Source organism: Pelodiscus sinensis, chromosome 23 (assembly GCF_052426305.1).
Source record: "Pelodiscus sinensis isolate ZL-2025 chromosome 23, ASM5242630v1, whole genome shotgun sequence".
NCBI lineage: Eukaryota > Metazoa > Chordata > Testudines > Trionychidae > Pelodiscus > Pelodiscus sinensis.
This window is the reverse complement of record NC_143074.1, coordinates 2279659-2300534: the sequence shown is the minus strand read 5'-3', so window position 1 is coordinate 2300534 and position 20876 is coordinate 2279659. Positions and strand designations below refer to the sequence as shown.

Genomic DNA, 20876 nt, shown 5'->3' with positions numbered 1-20876 from the left:
GGGCCGTGCCCGTCGGTGGGGCTTTGCCAGTAGGCGGCACCGGCAGAGCCCTCCAGTGGGGGTGCCGCGTAGGCGGAGAGCAGTTACTATGGCGACGAAAGCCCCCCGGGCCCGGCGCTAAGACAGCCCTGTCCAGCCTGGCAGCCGGGGGTTACCCCCATCCAGCAGAGCTTGGCAGTGGGGGCCCGGCTGGGTCTGGCGCTTGTGCCTCCCACGCTGGCCCTGCTTCCCTGGGCTCTGAGCTCACGGCGACCTCGGCGCGCCGTCCGGCACGTCACGCCCCTCCTCGGTGCCTCTCTTCCAGCTGAATTACCTGGTGCCGGCCACGTGCTGCATCATCATCCTCTTCGTCTTCGACCTCCCGGCCTACACGTCCTCCACCAACTTCCCCGCCGTCCTCTCGCTCTTCCTGCTCTACGGGTGCGTGGCCTGGCGGCCCGGGGCGGCGTGCGCGCGGGCGTGGGGGGCAGGGAGGGGCTGTGCCCGCCCGTGCTGTACCTGGGCTCTGGCTACACGGGCGGCCAGCCCAGCGCTAACCTCACCACCCCAAACAGGGTGCTCCTAGTAGCCAGCAGCCGAAGCGGGAGCCCCGTCGGCCAGCGCGGCGCCTAGCGCTGCCGGTGCTGGGTGGCCCTGCCCGCCGGGCGTCTGCCGGTGGTTCTGGGCGCTGTGGGACTAGAACTCCTGGAGGCCTGGCCCACGTGTCAGCCTCTGGGGCTGCTCAGTGCTACCCCCCCGGCCGCTCCGACCCGTCCTAACAGGCTGCACCTCCTGGTCCCCCTCGGCTCCTGGGTGGGAGGGAGGATGGGCTGCGGCTCCAGCATGGGGCTGCGGCTTGGGGGTCTGGCTGTGTGGGACCCCGAGCGCAGGGCTGGGCCGAAGTGTTCGCCATTGGCCCCTGCTCCGGGCGGTCGCTGGAGTCCGGGGCAGACCTGCTGCTCCGTGTGTAGAGCCAGTGGGCCAAGGCCCCGGCTTTGGGCTTGTCGCTCACCGGCCTAGTGCCCGTGGGGTGGGCGGGCCGGCCAGCACGGGCTGGGCACGGGCTTTGATGCGCTCTCCTTGGCCGCCTCGTTGCACCAGCTGGTCCATCACCCCCATCATGTACCCGGCCTCCTTCTGGTTCGAGGTGCCCAGCTCGGCCTACGTCTTCTTGATCGTTATCAACCTCTTCATTGGCATCACGGCCACCGTCGCCACCTTCCTGCTGCAGCTCTTCGAGCACGACAAGGTGGGTGCCCCCGGGGCCCCGAAGGGGAGGGGCAGCCTCCCCTGTGCTGCCCAGACCAGCCCCCTAGAACGGCTGCCACGCCCAGGAAGGCAGGGGCGGGAGCCTGGGGCCGTGCCCGTTGTGACGGCGCGTCGGGATTCCCCCGTTCCTGCACCCCCGGAGCAGCATGAACAGACTCCGCCAGGCGTGGAACGGGGGGGGGGGGGGGGGGGGGGGGTTCATTGTTCCTACAGCCCAGCACAGACGGGATGTGGCTACAGGGGCCGGGGTGCGGATGCCCCAGACCCCAGGGTTAGGGCCCATCGCCTCCAGGCCCCAGCTTAGCCTCTTCCCCCTGCTTCCCAGACAGCCACTGCCCCCCAGCCAGGTGCTGCTCTCCGCCCCCCTCCCTTTGTCTCTCCCTGGGAGGCTGAGCCTGGGTGTCTGGTTAATCCACATTGGGAGAGTCAGTGAGAATCTCCCCTCCCAGCGCAGGGGGACCCTGGTCACAGAGCAGACAGCCCCCCCCACTACGCCACGCCCGTCACGGAGCAGACAGCACCCCCCACTACGCCACGCCCGTCACAGAGCAGACAGCCCCCCCACTACGCCACGCCCGTCACGGAGCAGACAGCCCCCCCCCCACTACGCCACGCCCGTCACGGAGCAGACAGCCCCCCCCCCACTACGCCACGCCCGTCACGGAGCAGACAGCCCCCCCCCCACTACGCCACGCCCATCACGGAGCAGACAGCCCCCCCCACTACGCCACGCCCGTCACGGAGCAGACAGCCCCCCAGTACGCCACGCCCGTCACGGAGCAGACAGCCCCCCCCACTACGCCACGCCCGTCACGGAGCAGACAGCCCCCCCCCACTACGCCACGCCCGTCACGGAGCAGACAGCCCCCCCCCCCTACGCCACGCCCGTCACGGAGCAGACAGCCCCCCCCCACTACGCCACGCCCGTCACGGAGCAGACAGCCCCCCCCCCACTACGCCACGCCCGTCACGGAGCAGACAGCCCCCCCCACTACGCCACGCCGGTCACGGAGCAGACAGCCCCCCCCACTACGCCACGCCCGTCACGGAGCAGACAGCCCCCCCCACTACGCCACGCCCGTCACGGAGCAGACAGCTCCCCCCCCACTACGCCACGCCCGTCACGGAGCAGACAGCCCCCCCCACTACGCCACGCCCGTCACGGAGCAGACAGCCCCCCCCACTACGCCACGCCCGTCACGGAGCAGACAGCCCCCCCCCCACTACGCCACGCCCGTCACGGAGCAGACAGCTCCCCCCCCACTACGCCACGCCCGTCAGGGAGGGCTGTCGAGCAGGCCGCCTGCCAGGGGCGAGACTCCAGGCCAGGGAGCCTCACTCCGCACGCCGCAGCCTCGGGCGCTGCTTGTGGGGCGGGTGCCCGGCCGTGTGGGGTCTGCATCCTCTCCGCCTCCCGCCTAGGACCTGAAGGTCGTTAACAGCTACCTGAAGAGCTGCTTCCTCATCTTCCCCAACTACAACCTGGGCCACGGGCTGATGGAAATGGCCTACAACGAGTACATCAACGAGTACTACGCCAAGATCGGTAAGGGCTGGCGCGGGCCGGGCGCTGGCTGAGCCTGGACGCAGCGCGGCTGCCGGCAGGTTTGCTCGGGGGAGAGGCAGCGGGACTTGGTGCAAACGGCACCGGGGGGCGGGGGCCTTTCTGCTGGTGTGTGCGGTGCCCTGCCCAGTCCGCGGGGTGGCTACGGCTCCTGGTCGCTCCCACAGCGTCCTCGCAAGGGCTTTGGCCAGGCGCCCCAGCGCCTCGGACACGGCGCCTGTTGTTAGTGGCCACGGGGCTTTCTGCAGTTCGCTTTGGGGCAGGCTCCAGCCGCCTGTGCCGGCTCTTTGCCCCGGTCACGTCGGCTTTGTAGGATCGTACCCGGAGCCAGGGCAAGGCCAGGAGCTCACTGCGGCAAGCGCCGTACGGAGGCTGAGCGGGGGCTCCTGGAAACTGCTCTCCACTTCCCCAGCGGCTTTCACGCTTCACCCCAGAGCTGCTGGCGTCCGAGAGCCGCCCCAGAAAGTGCCGAGGGAGCCTTCAGATAGCCCAGGGCTCCTCATTGGCGTCCCTCTCGCTGCTACTGGAGGGGGGTCCGGATGGAAAGGGCTGTTCTGCCTGGCCTAGTGCCGGTGGCTAGATCGTGGGCAACGTATGTGGCATCGATCCCAGAAGTGAAGCAAAATGGAACGAGAACAATTGCACCTGCCCCGTCTCCGTCAGTCGAAACCACGTTTCCACAGTCCCACTCCAGTCGTGCTGCTTGTAGTTTGAACCCCCCTTCGGCCTCCTCCGCCTGGCGGGCGCGTGTCTGTTCCTAGCCGAGTCCCTGGCGCCTGGAGCGGGTGGCGTTGGAGCGGCGGCTTTCGCTGCTCGGTGCCCTTCCTCGAGCGTGGCTCTGAGCATGACTGAAGATCTGGGCTCCTGGCCATAGTGTTTAATGATAATACATCAGGGGCCCGTTCTACTCCCCCACCCCCCGGATCAAGAGCGTAGGATCTGAGGTCCCGGCCCTAAAGCGTTTCCCCGTGTGCGTAGTTTTACTCCCTCCGAGTGGCTCTGCTGACGCCCTGCGCAGAGGTGAACAGGGGGCTTGGCAGGGTGGGGGCCTGCGAGCCGACGAGCCAGGGATCGGTTGCGATCTCTTACTGGCGCTTGGATTGGCCCTTAGCCCGTCAGTGTAGTCACTGGGGATTTCGTGGCTCCGCTGCTTTTCCTCCCTGCCAGGGTTGCTCTGTCTGAGACTTGCCTGGGTGCCGATCTCTGGGTTGGTATCCTGGGGCCGAGTGCTGGTGCTCCCAGTGCTCATGCCGCAGGGCACGCGCTGAGCAGGACGGACGCTCCCGACCCTGCAGCGCAAGTGCCGGGGGGGCCCTCCGAAGCGCTGGCAGTGGGCGCTGGCGGGCGCAGGGCGGGTGCGAGGCCCCCACCTATGGCGTGTCTTGCCCCTTGTGAACCCCTCGCTTGCCCCTCCCCCAGGGCAGTTCGATAAAATGAAATCGCCCTTCGAATGGGATATCGTGACGCGGGGCCTGGTTGCCATGACGATCGAAGGTTTTGTCGGGTTCTTCATCACCATCATGTGCCAATACAACTTCTTCCGGAAACCACAGTGAGTGGTGGTGGAGGTGGGGGGGGTCACAGGACAAGGTGCCCCCCCGGAGAGCTGGGCGATGGATTGATCCTGTTGGTGGCAGGGGACAGGCTGTGGGGTTCAGAGACGCGCCCCGTGCTGGGAAGCAGACCCTGTCACCCTGCGCTGGGCTTGCGGAGCGTCCGTCCTGCGCCCCCCCCCCCCCCAAGCACAGACGGGAGGCACGGAGCCCACCGTGGCTTAGTGACTCCCTGCCCCTCCCCAGGCACGTTCTGCAGCTCAGCCTGGGGGCCGGATTTGCTCCAAACCAGGTCGCTCCTGCAGATCAGGTCACCAGAGGGGCCATGCCATGGACAGCGCAGGGAGCACAATACTAACCCCCAGGCCTCTGAATCCCAGAGGCCCTGGGGGGGCGGGGGAGCCCTGTTCTGCAGTGGGGAAACTGAGGCACGGGAGAGGGTGGTGGCTGGCTACAGTCACCCCGGCGAGTCGGAACCGAGCCAGGGTTAGAAATCAGTTTCTGGGTCCTGGCTCGTGCTCCCTTCACTGGCCCACGCTGCCTTGTGGAGGCCTGAGTCCCCGTCCCGTCCCCCCCTCCCCCCCCGCAGGCGGCAGCCCGTCTCCACCAAGCCCATCGAGGACGACGTCGACGTGGCCAACGAGCGGCACCGGGTCCTGCGCGGCGACGCCGACAACGACATGCTCAAGATCGAGAACCTCACCAAGGTAGGGCGGCTCCGCCCCGGCCGCCACAGCCCAGGCCCGGAGCTACGGGGGTTGGCTGTTGAGCTCAGAGACCCCAGCGCACGGGGAGGGAGGGAGGGGGGAGTCCAGCCCCTGGCGTGGGGCGGGCAGCCGGAGGATGGTGCCGGCAGGGAGCCCGGGGCCCGTCTCCAGCTCATCCAGCGTGTGGCTGGGGGCGCCGGCGCTCGTGTCGTGAGCCCAGCCCCTTGCCTCGGGGTTCAGGGCCCCCCGCAGGCCCAGCACTGAGCTGCCCTTGTGCCCGTGGGGCCAGGTGTACAAGTCCCGCAAGATCGGGCGCATCCTGGCCGTGGACCGGCTGTGCGTGGGCGTGCGGCCCGGCGAGTGCTTCGGCCTGCTGGGCGTCAACGGGGCGGGGAAGACCACCACCTTCAAGATGCTGACCGGGGACGAGAGCACCACGGGCGGGGAGGCCTTCATCAACGGGCACAGGTACCCGCCGAGGGGGCGCAGGTGGGGGGGCTGTGCTGTCCAGTGGTCACCCACGCTCAGGCCTGGGGGGGTGTCCAGCCAGCCTGGGGCAGATCCATCCCCTCGGGGTGGTCAGGGGTCTTGGCCTGTTGCAGTGCTATGAAGGAACGCTGTGCCATATTGGTGGGGAAACTGAGGCACACAGAGGCTGGAACTATCCCCGTGTCCCACAGGAAGCCTGTGGCCGAGCAGGGATTTCAGCCACGTCTCCCACGGGCTGAGCTACTGCCCTAACCACTGCACCCCCCTGCCTCTCCCACAGCATCCTGAAGGAGCTCCTCCAGGTGCAGCAGAGCCTGGGCTACTGCCCGCAGTTCGACGCGCTGTTCGACGAGCTCACGGCGCAGGAGCACCTGGAGCTCTACACCCGCCTGCGCGGCATCCCCTGGAAGGATGAGGAGAGGGTAAGGCCTGGCCAGGGCGGGCTGGGCTGGGGAGTCCCCGTTCCCCTGGCTCTGGCGGGGCAGCGCGTTCCTAGTGATGCCCCGCGCTCCAGCAGCAGGCTCTCTCTGCTGTGGGCCAGGCCCCGTTGCCTGCCTGGCCGCCTGGCCGCCCTCCGCACCTTTGTCCCAGCCTGAGAAGGGGATTCTGGGCCGGGCCCGGGGCCCAGTAGCACCAGCCCCCAGACGCGGGTGAGAGAGCTGCGGGTTCCGGTGCCACAGCCTCTGGGCGTGCCACTGTGTGTCAGGCGGGGGGCGCAGCCCGGGCACCGCCCCAGGGCACTCGGGGCTGAACTCAGCAGAGCGTGGGACAGGCTGGGGGCCCCTCCCCAGCCCCGTTTACCCCCCCGCTGCCCACTGAGCTGCTGTGCGGAGACCAAAGCTCCATCGGCCCCTGCCGGCCGCAGGGATAGAAGCCCCCCAAAGCGAGCAGCGCGCCCCCGCCAGGCGCAAACGGCACGCGCGGGCACGCCCCTGCCGGGCACGCTGGCACGCAGGCTGCGGTGGAGTGGCAGTACCTTGCTGGTTCCTGTGCCTGGGCTGCAGCTGCCCCGTCTGTGAGCACGGCCCAGTGGGGGCACCTTGAGGGCCCCATGACAGTGACCGGACCGGTTCTACTGGTTAGGAGAAGAGAGCAAACAAAGGAAGTTGGTGTTGGGGGAGGGTCAGTTTCTGGCTGGAATCAAGAAGGAGACGGGCTAAGGAGGGGGGCTGGGAATCTAGGGCCCAGGGACCCATCTCAGGGGTCTGAGGCATCCTGGCCCAGACGCCTGTAGCCACGTAACGTCTGGGCTGTATCCCGGAGAAGCAATAAACCCCCCTGTTCTACTGGCTGGCGGAGCCTGTTCTTGCTGCTACGGAGCTGCATGATCAGGGGACCCCCGACTCACTGTCACGCGGGTGTGATGGCGCGTCGTGGTTCCCCGCCTCCTGCACACCCGAAATGGCACGGACAGACTCCCTCAGCCAGTAGAACAGAGGAGTTCATTGCTTCTCCAGGATACAGCACAGCACAGATGGAATCTGATTCCAGGGCAGGGCTAGGATGCCTCAGCCCCCTTGAGATGGGGAAGCCTGGGCCCCTAAATCCCAGCCTGTTGCTTAGGCTGCTTCCTCCATGATACCAGACAGAAACTAAAACCCTCCTCCAGCCCTGCCCCCAGCCAGGGGCGGCATCCCCCTTCCTTTGTTCCTCTCCCCGGGAGGCAACTAATCCGACAGGTTCGAAGCCCCCTTGCATAATGACTCATCCCCTGCCCTGCTGGGCCGTGCTGCAAACAGCCACCAGCGGAGTCACCCACCGCCCAGCAACCAGCAAGGTACCAACACTACGTCACAGTGGGCACACATGGGACGCGGGCTCACCCCCGCCGGGCACACATGGGACGCGGGCTCACCCCCACCGGGCACACCCCCACCGGGCACACCCCCGCCAGGCACACATGGGACGCGGGCTCACCCCCGCCAGGCACACATGGGACGCGGGCTCATCCCCGCCGGGCACACATGGGACGCGGGCTCACCCCCGCCAGGCACACATGGGACGCGGGCTCACCCCCACCGGGCACACATGGGACGCGGGCTCACCCCCGCCGGGCACACATGGGACGCGGGCTCACCCCCACCTGGCACACCCCCGCCGGGCACACATGGGACGCGGGCTCACCCCCGCCGGGCACACATGGGACGCGGGCACACCCCCGCCGGGCACACCCCCGCCGGGCACACATGGGACGCGGGCTCACCCCCGCCAGGCACACATGGGACGCGGGCTCACCCCCACTGGGCACACATGGGACGCGGGCTCACCCCCGCCAGGCACACATGGGACGCGGGCTCACCCCCACCGGGCACACATGGGACGCGGGCTCACCCCCGCCGGGCACACATGGGACGCGGGCTCACCCCCACCTGGCACACCCCCGCCGGGCACACATGGGATGCGGGCTCACCCCCGCCGGGCACACATGGGACGCGGGCACACCCCCGCCGGGCACACCCCCGCCGGGCACACATGGGACGTGGGCTCACCCCCGCCGGGCACACATGGGACACGGGCTAACCCCCACCGGGCTCACATGGGACGCGGGCTCACCCCCACCGGGCACACATGGGACGCGGGCTCACCCCCGCCGGGCACACATGGGACGCGGGCTCACCCCCACCTGGCACACCCCCGCCGGGCACACATGGGACACGGGCTCACCCCCTCCGGGCACACATGGGACGCGGGCTCACCCCCACCTGGCACAGCCCCGCCGGGCACACATGGGACGCGGGCTCACCCCCGCCAGGCACACATGGGACGCGGGCTCACCCCCACTGGGCACACATGGGACGCGGGCTCACCCCCGCCAGGCACACATGGGACGCGGGCTCACCCCCACCGGGCACACATGGGACGCGGGCTCACCCCCGCCGGGCACACATGGGACGCGGGCTCACCCCCACCTGGCACACCCCCGCCGGGCACACATGGGATGCGGGCTCACCCCCGCCGGGCACACATGGGACGCGGGCACACCCCCGCCGGGCACACCCCCGCCGGGCACACATGGGACGTGGGCTCACCCCCGCCGGGCACACATGGGACACGGGCTCACCCCCACCGGGCTCACATGGGACGCGGGCTCACCCCCACCTGGCACAGCCCCGCCGGGCACACATGGGACACGGGCTCACCCCCTCCGGGCACACATGGGACGCGGGCTCACCCCCACCTGGCACAGCCCCGCCGGGCACACATGGGACGCGGGCTCACCCCCGCCGGGCACACATGGGACGCGGGCTCACCCCCGCCGGGCTCACCCCTGAGGTGCAGCTCTCAAGGAGCTCAGGGAATGCCCACGCCTGCGCTGTGTCCGAGGGCTCTGGTGCTCTCCCCGGGGTGGGGAGGGGCCGGTGGGAAGGCGGAGGAGGGGCCGCAGCAGCTGACTCTGGGCGTGTTGAGAGTCTGGGCCTGGCGTGTCCCCTGGAACGGCCAGACCCCTCAGGCAGCCCACCCTGGGCCTGGGCTCCACGGGCCAGGGGGCTCCGCGCCCTGTGGCCAGGGCCCCCCGGCTCCCCACTGCAGCCAGCAGGAGGCAGGGTCCAGTAAGCACAGGCCCCACGCACTGCGCCCTCCCCAGGTGGTGAAGTGGGCCCTGAAGAAGCTGGAGCTCACCAAATACGCCGACAAGCCCGCCAGCACCTACAGCGGGGGCAACAAGAGGAAGCTGTCCACGGCCATCGCCCTCATCGGCTTCCCCTCCTTCATCTTCCTGGTGAGCCGGGGGGGCCGCGGGAGGGGCCACGGTGCAACTCGGGGGCCGGGGGAGGCCTGGGTCAGGGGCCCGGGGCTGAGCTCACGGCAGAGGGCAGCCAGCTGCCTGGTCAGACAGGCCGAGCGGGGCCCCTGGGCGGCCTCCCAGCGGAGGGGGGGGCTCTGGTGCCCAGGGCTGGGCGGTGGGTCTGCCCCAGGCCTGGCATGAGGCTAGAGTGGGTGCGGGCAGGGGGTGCGGGAGCCCAGGGCGAGGGCGGAGCCAGCCTGCTCCGTGGGTGGAGCTCCTGGGCGCTACCGTAATACCCCTGGTACAGCAGCACCCTGAATGGGGAGCGGGGGCGGGAAGGGGGCCAGGTTCAGAGCTGGGGGAGCTCAGCCTCTCTCCCTTCTGCAAGGACGAGCCGACGACCGGCATGGACCCCAAGGCCCGGCGCTTCCTGTGGAACCTCATCCTGGACATCATCAAAACCGGCCGCTCCGTGGTGCTGACGTCCCACAGGTGGGGGGGCCCTGCGGGGAGCGAGCCCCACGGCTGGGAGGCTGGGGCGGCCCATGCACAATTCATGGTCCCTCCCCCGGCACCCTGGGGCACAGGCACCTCGGCGGGGAAGGGCCCAGGAGAGCCCCGGTCCCGTTCCCATCGGTGAGGGTCCCCCCTGGACCGACAGCCCCGAGGGCCCTGCCCCCGCCCCTGCCCCCCCCCGGCCCCCGCTCTTCCCCCGGCCAGCGCGGCACGAGCCGGGTGGGGCCGTGTGAGCCCCAGAGAGCAGGAGCCTGCGCCCAGCATGGCCGGGCCAGGCCGCCCCCCTCACCCGGCCCCTCTCCCGCAGCATGGAGGAGTGCGAGGCGCTGTGCACCAGGCTGGCCATCATGGTGAACGGGCGCCTCAAGTGTCTCGGCAGCATCCAGCACCTGAAAAACAGGTAAGAGTCCGGCCCCTGCCAGGGAGGGGCTGCAGGGAGAGCACCCGTCAGCCCCCCCCCCCCCCGGGATAGCCCCCCTTCGCCTGCAGACACACCTGCCGGGAGAGCGCCTGGCCAGCCCCCCGCCCCGGGACAGCCCCCCTTCGCCTGCCCCCCTTCGCCTGCCCCCCTTCGCCTGCGCCCCTTCGCCTGCGCCCCTCCGCCTGCAGACACACCTGTCAGGAGAGCTCCCAGCCAGCCCCCCCCCCCCCCCAGGACAGCCCCCTCCGCCTGCGCCCCTCCGCCTGCAGACACACCCGCCGGGAGAGCTCCCGGCCAGCCCCCCCACCCCAGGACAGCCCCCTCCGCCTGCGCCCATGTGCCAGGAGAGCACATGCCCGGCCCCCACGCCCGGGGGAGGCTGGGACCTGGTGCCAGGGTGGGGCAGTCACGGGGCAGGGTCTGCCAGTCTCACTGGAAATCAGGCCACAAGGGCCCTAGAGAGCTCGTCTCGTCCAGCCCCCGCCCTCCTGGCAGGGCCACGCACTCTCGGGAGCATCCCTGGCAGCATTTGTCTTCAGTATCCCGCGGGTGGAGATTCCCCTTCCCTGGGCAATGCCCTGCAGCGCTTGGCCGCCTGGCGGGCGCTTTCCTGAGGGCCCCCCCTCGCCGCCATGCAGCCCCACCCCACACGCAGAGTGCCGGTGCCGGGGCGACTGCGAGGAAGGCTCCCCACGGGCCGGGCAGGGAGCAGAGCGCAGAGTGGGCCCTGGCACAGGCGTGGGGCTGCAGCTGGCGGGAGCGTGGCCCTTTGGGAGCGTGCTGCATGCCACGTGGGGACGACGATCTGCCGACTGGCTGCGGGGGAGAGGCCTGGCGGCTGCCGTCCAGGGCAAGGTTCCTGGGCAAACGCTCCTCCCTCGTGCGTCTCCGTGCCCTGCCGTGCGGGCCTGGGGCCCAGCTGCAGCCCGGCGCTGGGGTCACGTGTCCCCTCGGCCCCGCCCAGGTTTGGAGACGGCTACATGATCACGGTGCGGACCAAGTCCAGCCTCAGCGTGAAGGAGGTGGTGCGGTTCTTCAACCGGAACTTCCCGGAGGCCGTCCTCAAGGTGAGCACTGCCCTAGGGGCCCGGCTCCGGGAGACGGCCTGGCTGGAGCCCCGGCTTCCCGAGCGGACTGGCCTCCCCCTCCGGCCGCAGGGCGGCGACAGGCTGTGCCCTGGCCCCCCGCATAGCCACTGGTGCTGAGACCAGCTCTCCAGCCTCGCAGCCAGCTGGGGAGACGTCGTTCTTGTGCTCCTCATAATGGCCCTGCCCTGCCCCCGGCCCTGGCAGGATTCCCCGGGGAAGAGCCTGGCACGGGGGCCCCAGGACTGGGGGCCAGGGCCCATTTGCTTTTCTACACTGGCCCTTCCACCAAGGCTCTGCCCCCCAGGCCAGGCCGGCAGCTGCAGCCCAACCAGGTAAGGCCAGTCCTGGTACGTGTGGGGGATCTGGTATCCGCAGTCAGAGATCCCCCCTCCCCCGCTATCCCTGCTCAAAGGGGGCAGGGCAGGGCAGAGTGACCCCTTTCACCACCCTGGGCTGATGGCAGCGTGCCCAGCCGCTTCCCCAGTGAGCCGGCACCTTGCCCTCCCCACGGGCGCCTGCCCAGCAGTCAGACCTCTGGCCAGAGGCCACGGAGATGGCCCCGGGGTGCCTGCCCGCCCAGCCCTGGGCTAGATACAGCTGGGAGCGTCTCTGGCCGCTGGCAGGAGCGGGCGCAGTGCTGGGCCGCGTGTCCGATGGCGGGAGGGGACTGGCCGGTGCCTTGTCCTGTCCCGCCCCAGGAGCGCCACCACACCAAGGTGCAGTACCAGCTCAAGTCGGAGCAGATCTCGCTGGCCCAGGTCTTCAGCAAGATGGAGCAGGTGGTGGAGGTGCTGGGCATCGAGGACTATTCCGTCAGCCAGACCACGCTGGACAACGTGAGTCCCGGGGCGCCAGGTGCGAGGGCGGAGGAGTGGGGGTCGAGGGCGCGGGGGCCCGGGGAGCCAATCTTCAGCAGAGCCAGAGCCCCCAGACGGTGACCCCAGCCCTGTGGGGCGCAGGCCGGGGGAGGCAGGACAGCGCAGCCCCTGGGATCTCCCGAGCTCTCCCCTTCGCCCCCCAGGCGGTGACCCCAGCCCCGTGGGGCGCAGGCCGGGGGAGGCAGGACAGCGCAGCCCCTGGGATCTCCCGAGCTCTCCCCTTCGCCCCCCAGGCGGTGACTCCAGCCCCGTGGGGCGCAGGCCGGGGGAGGCAGGACAGCGCAGCCCCTGGGATCTCCCGAGCTCTCCCCTTCGCCCCCCAGGCGGTGACCCCAGCCCCGTGGGGCGCAGGCCGGGGGAGGCAGGACAGCGCAGCCCCTGGGATCTCCCGAGCTCTCCCCTTCGCCCCCCAGGCGGTGACTCCAGCCCCGTGGGGCGCAGGCCGGGGGAGGCAGGACAGCGCAGCCCCTGGGATCTCCCGAGCTCTCCCCTTCGCCCCCCAGGCGGTGACCCCAGCCCCGTGGGGCGCAGGCCGGGGGAGGTGGACAGCGCAGCCCCTGGGATCTCCCGAGCTCTCCCCTTCGCCCCCCAGGCCGTGACCCCAGCCCCGTGGGGCGCAGGCCGGGGGAGGCAGGACAGCGCAGCCCCTGGGATCTCCCGAGCTCTCCCCTTCGCCCCCCAGGCGGTGACCCCAGCCCCGTGGGGCGCAGGCCGGGGGAGGCAGGACAGCGCAGCCCCTGGGATCTCCCGAGCTCTCCCCTTCGCCCCCCAGGCCGTGACCCCAGCCCCGTGGGGCGCACACCGGGGGAGGCGGGACAGCGCAGCCCCTGGGATCTCCCGAGCTCTCCCCTTCGCCCCCCAGGCGGTGACCCCAGCCCCGTGGGGCGCAGGCCGGGGGAGGCAGGACAGCGCAGCCCCTGGGATCTCCCGAGCTCTCCCCTTCGCCCCCCAGGCCGTGACCCCAGCCCCGTGGGGCGCACACCGGGGGAGGCGGGACAGCGCAGCCCCTGGGATCTCCCGAGCTCTCCCCTTCGCCCCCCAGGCGGTGACCCCAGCCCCGTGGGGCGCAGGCCGGGGGAGGCGGGACAGCGCAGCCCCTGGGATCTCCCGAGCTCTCCCCTTCGCCCCCCAGGCGGTGACCCCAGCCCCGTGGGGTGCAGGCCGGGGGAGGCAGGACAGCGCAGCCCCTGGGATCTCCCGAGCTCTCCCCTTCGCCCCCCAGGCCGTGACCCCAGCCCCGTGGGGCGCACACCGGGGGAGGCGGGACAGCGCAGCCCCTGGGATCTCCCGAGCTCTCCCCTTCGCCCCCCAGGCGGTGACCCCAGCCCCGTGGGGCGCAGGCCGGGGGAGGCGGGACAGCGCAGCCCCTGGGATCTCCCGAGCTCTCCCCTTCGCCCCCCAGGTGTTTGTGAACTTTGCCAAGAAGCAAAGCGACAACCTGGAGCAGCAGGAGAGCAGCCCCAGCTGCGCCGCGCAGTCGCCCCTGGAGCACCTCCTGAGCCTGCTGCGGCCCCGCGCCGCCCCCACCGAGCTGCGGGCCCTGGTGGTGGAGGAGCCCGAGGACCTGGAGACGGACGACGAGGGTCTGATCAGCTTTGAGGAGGAGAGGGTGAGCGGGGCCGGGACCCGGCAGCTCCCTCCGCTGGACGCCCAGCGCTGCTCGGGCAGGGCCGGAGGAGACAAGCCCCATCCCCTGGCCCCGCCCCTTCTGCTGAGGCCCCGCCCTCCACGGGAGCCAAGTCTCCGCCCCCCTGCACTTTCAGGAGCATGGGGGGGGCAGGGCACTGGAGGGCAGCAGCACCCTGCCCCAGAGGTGTCCTGGGGGCGGAGAGGGGGTGGGGCCAGGCTGCCGTTTGGGAAGGCGGAGCCTCCCCTACCTACTGGGCGGGGCTAACTCTTGAGCGCTCGCCTGTGGGCGCTGCCCTCCACGGGGCCTGGGCCGGCCAATCCCGCTGGCTGCCCCGGCGGGACCGGGTCTGAGCCCAGCCCTGGGGCTCAGGCAGCCTCTGCTACGCCCCTCCCTGGCGAGACCCGCCCAGCGCGGGGGGCTGCTAGTGCCCTGCCGGGCCGGGCGTAGGGACGCTGGGCGGGGGGTGGGGGCGTCTCGCTTGACCTCAGAGAGTCGGGGCCCTGGGGCCAGCGGCTGGGCTCTGGTGCTGGCGGCGGGGCCTTGGGGCTGGCGGCTGGGGCTGGCGGCGGGGCCGGCGGTGGGGCCCTGGGGCTGGCGGCGGGGGAGGTCCTGGGGCTGGCGGGGGGGCCGGCGGCAGGGCCCTGGGGCTGGCGGCTGGGGCTGGCGGCGGGGCCGGCGGCGGGGCCCTGGGGCTGGCGGCGGGGGAGGTCCTGGGGCTGGCGGGGGGGCCGGCGGCGGGGCCCTGGGGCTGGCGGCGGGGGAGGTCCTGGGGCTGGCGGGGGGGCCGGCGGCGGGGCCCTAGGGCTGGCGGGGGGGCTGGCAGCTGTCCGTGACCCCGGCCCCTCTTCTCTGCAGGCTCAGCTCTCCTTCAACACGGACACTCTGTGCTGAGCGCGGGGAGCCAACGCCCAGCATAGGGGCTGCTGGTGCCCCCTCTGGCCTCTGTCGGCCGCCTGGATCCTCCAGCCAGAGCTACCGTGGGGCTGCCCCAGCCAGGCACCGAGGCCTGGGGGCAGAGCACTGGCTTGGAGGGACACGGGGGCTCCTGCCCCACAGCGAGGGGCCCTGGCCTGGCACAGGGAGGCCGGGCTGCCCAGGGGCAGGTGGCGAAGAGGGAAGACGCCATTGTACAGAGCGGACTCTGCCCCTTCCAGAGACCTGAGCGGCGCCGGCCCTGCAAGGTGGCGCCGGGCCGATCCCCCGCGGGCGCCGGCGCTGCTCGAGGCTGGCGGGAGATTTATTTTTGTAGTGCTGCGACGGAGGCCGCCCGCCGGGGGCGCTGGACTTCGCTTCCCTCCCGCGTCCGGCGCCGCTGGATTTTTTAAGCACGGGGCTGCGGCTCAGCCAGAGCGCACAGGTGCGGGGGGGCTTTGTGCCGGCCTCCCCCCGGCCGGCCAGGAACGCGGCGAGCGCCTCGCAGCCGCGGCGGAGCCGTCCCAGCGCTCGGCCGGGCACGAGCATCCAGCGGCGCGTCCGTGCGGCTCTTCCCTCACCCGCTCGGCTCCGGCCTGCGGGGCGGGAGGGGCCAGGCCCCACTTTGCTTTTGCCCCCCCGCTCCCAGCCCTGCGTCCTGGCGTGTTCCCCAGCTGCCCCTCGGTGTAAAGGCAACCGGCTCCCCCAGCCCCTGCAGACGGGTTGTTTGGATCCAGCCTGCCCCCAAAGCAGGGCCCAGGGGCAGGCTCAAGGGCATTGCGGCCCCCCTGGCCTCATCTCCCCTCCCCCTGCGCAGTGGGGCTGAGGAGGTGGGGCGGGGGCTGCTGGCTCGAGGGAGCCAGGTCTGCCCTGGAAGCAGAGGGCAGAGCAAACGGGACCTGTGCTGCACGGTGGATCCATGGGGCAGGCTCTCCCTTCCCGCCAGCCGTGCTGTGGGGCTGGACTGAGGGCGACCCCTTCCCACAGGCCCAGGGCCAGGCCCTCGTCCCACTCCCAAGCTGCAGGGCTGGGCACGTGGCAGCTGGGAGGGTCTGTGCGCGGGGCTGTTCCCAGCGCCAAGGGGCCGGCGAGTGGCTCTGCCTGCCTCATCCCCTCCGCTCGCTGTGGGGCTGCGGCGTCTGGCCATGGGCCTCTGGGCCCCACCTCTTCCTTTAGGGCTGGGCCTGAACCAGAGCCATGGCTTGGGCCATCCCCACCCCCCCCACACACGCACTGTGGGGCGTCCGCAAGCCCGGCCTGGACCTGCAGGTCGCCAAGGCCCCGGCCCGCTTCTCACTGGGCTCCACGTTCCCTTCGTTGGGAAGCCGCCCGGCCCAGCCGCTGGCCCGAAGCGAGATCCCCTGGGTGTCCCCGGCCCTATGGCCGCAGGTTCTGTTCCCCCGGCCGCCTCCCACGTCCCCGTCCCCGCGTCCCGCCTTCACCGGCTCTCGGCGGTGCCAGCGCCTCGGGCTGAGGGGGAGGGCGGGGTTGGCGCTGCCCGTGGGCCATGCACCAGCGCCTGCTCCCGCGCCCCGTGGGCAGCCCGGGTTTCGCACCGCGCACGCTCAGAGCGCCTGGGACACTGCTGCTGGCGCAGCCTGGCCGCTGCCTGGGGGGCTCTCCCCACCAAAGCCTGGCCCCGGCCCCAAGCCCCCGCGCCAGGCGGCAACCTGGTGGGGGGAGTGATGTCATCCCCAAGGCCCCGCCTCCTGAAATGACGTCACATGAGCCGTGCCGCCAAGCTGTGATGTCATCGCCGTGGGATGAGGCCAGAGCTGCCAGGAGCCTAGTCCGGGAAATTGGCCCAAGCCCACCGGCGGCGAGGCCCCCGCGCAGCAGAGACCGGACCTGGGTGCTGCTCGCAGGGCTGGACGCCTGGGCCTGTGGGAAGGCTCCGGGGCCTGGCTCCCCCCCCCCCAGCTTCCCTCCCCCATCTCCCCTCCCACCATTCCCGGTTCCCCCCCCCGCCCCCAGCTTCCCTCCCCCATCTCCCCTCCCACCATTCCCGGTTCCCCCCCCCCGCCCCCATATCCCTTTCCCCTCCCACTATGCCCGGCTCCTCCCCCGCCCCCAGCTTCCCTCCCCCATCTCCCCTCCCACCATTCCCGGTTCTCCCCCCCCCCCCAGCTTCCCTCCCCCATCTCCCCTCCCACCATTCCCAGTTTCCCCCCCCCCCAGCTTCCCTCCCCCATCTCCCCTCCCACCATTCCCGGTTCCCCCCGCCCCCAGCTTCCCTCCCCCATCTCCCACCATACCCGGCTCCTCCCCCGCCCCCAGCTTCCCTCCCCCATCTCTCCTCCCACCATTCCCGGTTCCCCCCCTCCCGCCCCCAGCTTCCCTCCCACTCTCCCACCATACCCGGCTCCTCCCCCGCCCCCAGCTTCCCTCCCCATCTCTCCTCCCCCCCACTTTGCCCGACACCCCCCCCTGCCCTCCCACCATGCCCAGCTCCTCTCCCCCCTCCCCACAGCTTCCCTCCCTATCTCCCATGCCGGGTTCCCCTCCTCCCCCCCATACCCACCTCCCCTGCCTGCCTTCCCCCACCTCCAGCTCCCCTCCCCACCACCCTCTCCCTGCCCCCCTGCAGGCAGCCACCCCCCGCCTAGCCGCCTTCCACATCCTCACCAGCCACTGCTGGGCCCCCGGGACAGTCCCCACTGCCTCAGCCAGGTCCTGGCCTGTTTCTCCTGCCCCAGCCCAGAGCCTGCTTTCCTCTGGCCCTTGCACCCGTGGGAGCAGCCCCAGAACTGCCATTGGGGTGGCTTTAAATTGCAGCACCAGCTGCCCCTCGGGGAAGTGGCCCCGCTCCAGGAGAGCCAGCCTGGGGACAGTCCGCCTCCCGCCCTGCTGCGCGGCGACGGGGACCGAGCCAGGCTCGTGGGGCCCTGGGACCGGCTCCTTTCCCTTGGATCCTCGGGGGCGAGCCGGGGCAGGGGAGGCACCGGTGCAAAGGGCTGGGCCGGGCCCGCTCCGCCCTGGCCCCCCACCCAGCGCCGCTCCGTGGAAACTCGCTGGTGCCCGTGCAGGCTGTTAGTTGCCCAGGTTCTTACTGGGACCAGCCCGGCTGGGGTGGTGCAGCCCCCGGCCCAGGCCAGGCCCTGCACAAGCCCGCAGACCAGGCCGTGGCAGGTGCCTGCCTCTGTGTGGCACCCGCAGACACCAGGCCCCTTTTCTGACTGTGCCGCCCCACAGCAGCCAGGGGGCGCGACGTTCTCGAGGGCCAAGGCGGGGGGCAGACAGCGCTGTCTATGGGGTGGAGCTGCGCCCACGGCCCTTTCCGCAGCCAGGGGCTCATCCCCCAGGGCGGCGGACCTGGCAGGCTGGCGGAGCTCACACCTGCCCGCAGGGCCACTGGAGACGCGGCAGGAGAGGTGGAGTCCGGCTGCCTGGGCCCCGTGCAAGCAGGCTCCTTAGCACAGGCAGGAGAGGCCCTTGGCTTTTGCTCCAGAGGGCCCCGGCTCCGCTGGCCCCACGCTTGGCCCCCAAGGGTCTCGTTTGTCTTCGTAGCGGTGCCCTAAAGCAGCGGGTCTCGCTGTGGGGCAGGGCTCCCCGGAGCACAAGCCGGGTGCCTTTTTAAAGGGCTGCTCCGGGCCAGGGTTCATGCCAGAGGGCCGCTCACAGCCAGGAGGTGGGGATGAAGGGGTCAGTTGGAACCGCCCACCGTGGGGCTGACAGCTGGCGCCCCACTGCTCGGGCCCCCCAACCTGTGGCCTGCATGCAGTGGGGCGCAGGGTGTCAGCCCCAGGATTGCAGCACAAGTCAGGGTAGCAACGGAGCCAGCCATGTCTGTCCCTTGCGACGTTGCCTCTCTCCCGTCTGCGGTGCTGCTGCTGGCGCGGTGCTGCCGTCCGAGCCGGGTGCCGGGCCAGCGAAGGCTGCTCCGCGCTGCCGTCCGAGCCGGGAGCCTGGCCAGCGGAGGCTGCTCCGCGCTGCCGTCCGAGCCGGGTGCCTGGCCAGCGGAGGCTGCTCCGCGCTGCCGTCCGAGCCGGGTGCCGGGCCAGCGGCGGCTGCTCCGCGCTGCCGTCCGAGCCGGGTGCCGGGCCGGCGGCGGCTGCTCCGCGCTGCCGTCCGAGCCGGGTGCCGGGCCGGCGGCGGCTGCTCCGCGCTGCCGTCCGAGCCGGGTGCCGGGCCGGCGGCGGCTGCTCCGCGCTGCCGTCCGAGCCGGGTGCCGGGCCGGCGGCGGCTGCTCCGCGCTGCCGTCCGAGCCGGGTGCCGGGCCGGCGGAGGCTGCTCCGCGCTGCCGTCCGAGCCGGGTGCCTGGCCGGCGGCGGCTGCTCCGCGCTGCCGTCCGAGCCGGGTGCCGGGCCGGCGGCGGCTGCTCCGCGCTGCCGTCCGAGCCGGGTGCCGGGCCGGCGGCGGCTGCTCCGCGCTGCCGTCCGAGCCGGGTGCCGGGCCGGCGGCGGCTGCTCCGCGCTGCCGTCCGAGCCGGGTGCCGGGCCGGCGGCGGCTGCTCTGCGCTGCCGTCCGAGCCGGGAGCCTGGCCAGCGGCGGCTGCTCCGCGCTGCCGTCCGAGCCGGGTGCCGGGCCAGCGGCGGCTGCTCCGCGCTGCCGTCCGAGCCGGGTGCCGGGCCAGCGGCGGCTGCTCCGCGCTGCCGTCCGAGCCGGGTGCCGGGCCGGCGGAGGCTGCTCCGCGCTGCCGTCCGAGCCGGGAGGAGTTGAGGCGAGTGGGTGTAAACAGCTGCAGCCACAAAGAGGGGAGCCAGTGAACTAAGCTTGAGAACCACCCCTCTCGTGCGGCCAAGGGGCTGGGTGCTCCGGAGGCACCGTGGGGCAGCTCCCCCAAAGGCCTGACCCTGCTGGGCTTTCTGAGCCGTTGCCTCCCTTTGGTTATTTGAGCCCCCGTCTGGCACGCTGCCTTAACTCCCCTTGCTTTTTGGTCCGGGTCCCCCAGCTCTCGCCTCTGCCGCCGGCTTCCTCTGCTGCGCCGGGGGCGGGGGGCTGCTTGTCCGGCGTAGGCGCGGGGGGGTGGCCTGGGAGAGCCTGTACATTGCTAGCAAAAACCCGACGAGATGTGAAAATAATTGTTTTGAATAAAAAATGTACCTGACCTCCCCGTGTGCCTGGAGTTCCTGCCCCACGGCCGCATGCAGCACCTTGGCCGGATCCATTCGGGGGGCAGGACAAGGCCCAAGCCGAACTTGAGGAGCGTGTTGGTTCCACGCAGGGTGGCGAGAGAGCTGTGACCCCCTACTGGCACTCTGGGGACTGTGGTGCCACAGCTATTATAGGTATTACGGTAGTGCCTAGGGGCCCTTGTCAGCCCAGGGAGCCCTTGTAGCAGGGGCTGGATGTGAGCAGGTGTATTACGGTAACAGCCAGGAGCACTGGCCGTAATGGACGCGCACAGCCCCGTTGCGCCGGGCACTGGGCCCACACCTGGCTGTGGTGTGCGGGTCAGAGGCGCGAGATGCTCTTGGGCCAGGGGGACACGCTCCTGGTCCCGGTCCCGTTAGCCGTGTGCTTAAGGCGCTGGCCTAAATGCCACCACACAGCAGCCCACAAGTGAAAGGTAGTAGATTGTGGATTTGCATAATTCTGCATACATTTGCATAACTGCATGGGAAAACAGGGAGCTCCTGCCATTTCCTGGCCCCTCCCCTTGCCTGTGGTCATGAGCAGGATCCTGGGGCGTGCTGGAAGATCAGTGCATGAGCTAAATTATCCTTCCCTGGCCCCCAGACGGGGATCAAGTTCATGCCGCGGGTGTTGGGGGGAGGTGGAGTGGGGGGAGGGTGGGGTGGGTCAGAGCAGCTGCAAGGCGCTGGCGGAAGCGGGGGGGTGTCCTGCTGGGCCGTGGATACAACCTCCCTGGGTGGCTGAGGCATTTCTAGGCCCGATAACAGAACAAGCCGAAAGCCAAGGCCTGGGGGTCGGGGGCCGTGTGGCCGAGCAGGGCGGTAAGTTCGTGGCTGGGGCGGTGGTGCCCAGGGCGCCAGGCGCAGCCCCACAAGGGGACCTCTGGGCACGGCCTGCTGGTGTCTTTGTCCATCCCGGCGTCGCCCTGCGAGCTGCGGCTTCCGCAAGGCGCCGGGGCAGCCCCAGGCACGGGGCTGGGAATTCTCCCCGTTACCCGGCGCCGGCCTGCGCCCGCTCTGCCCCCACCGCAGGAGGCTGCGCTGCAGGCGCCAGGTGCCCCAGGACGC

At 71.4% G+C, this 20876-nt stretch overlaps 1 protein-coding gene across 4 annotated transcripts in view; it reads left to right on the top strand.

Annotated features, from left to right (window-relative positions):
- The window catches only part of ABCA2 (ATP binding cassette subfamily A member 2), a 118088-nt gene extending 98308 nt beyond the window's left edge, over window positions 1–19780 (top strand). For all 4 annotated transcript variants that reach the window (XM_089772955.1, XM_089772954.1, XM_089772956.1 and 1 more), the window contains 14 exons: window positions 305–420; window positions 1081–1228; window positions 2671–2794; window positions 4232–4364; window positions 4955–5072; window positions 5362–5540; window positions 5842–5983; window positions 9148–9282; window positions 9677–9780; window positions 10112–10204; window positions 11190–11292; window positions 12012–12149; window positions 13594–13800; window positions 14677–19780. In XM_089772955.1, coding sequence (XP_089629081.1) covers window positions 305–420; window positions 1081–1228; window positions 2671–2794; window positions 4232–4364; window positions 4955–5072; window positions 5362–5540; window positions 5842–5983; window positions 9148–9282; window positions 9677–9780; window positions 10112–10204; window positions 11190–11292; window positions 12012–12149; window positions 13594–13800; window positions 14677–14712 — 1776 coding nt within the window. In that variant the 3' untranslated portion in view covers window positions 14713–19780. The remainder of the gene's footprint in view (window positions 1–304; window positions 421–1080; window positions 1229–2670; window positions 2795–4231; window positions 4365–4954; window positions 5073–5361; window positions 5541–5841; window positions 5984–9147; window positions 9283–9676; window positions 9781–10111; window positions 10205–11189; window positions 11293–12011; window positions 12150–13593; window positions 13801–14676) is intronic.
- Window positions 19781–20876: the final 1096 nt, after the last annotated feature.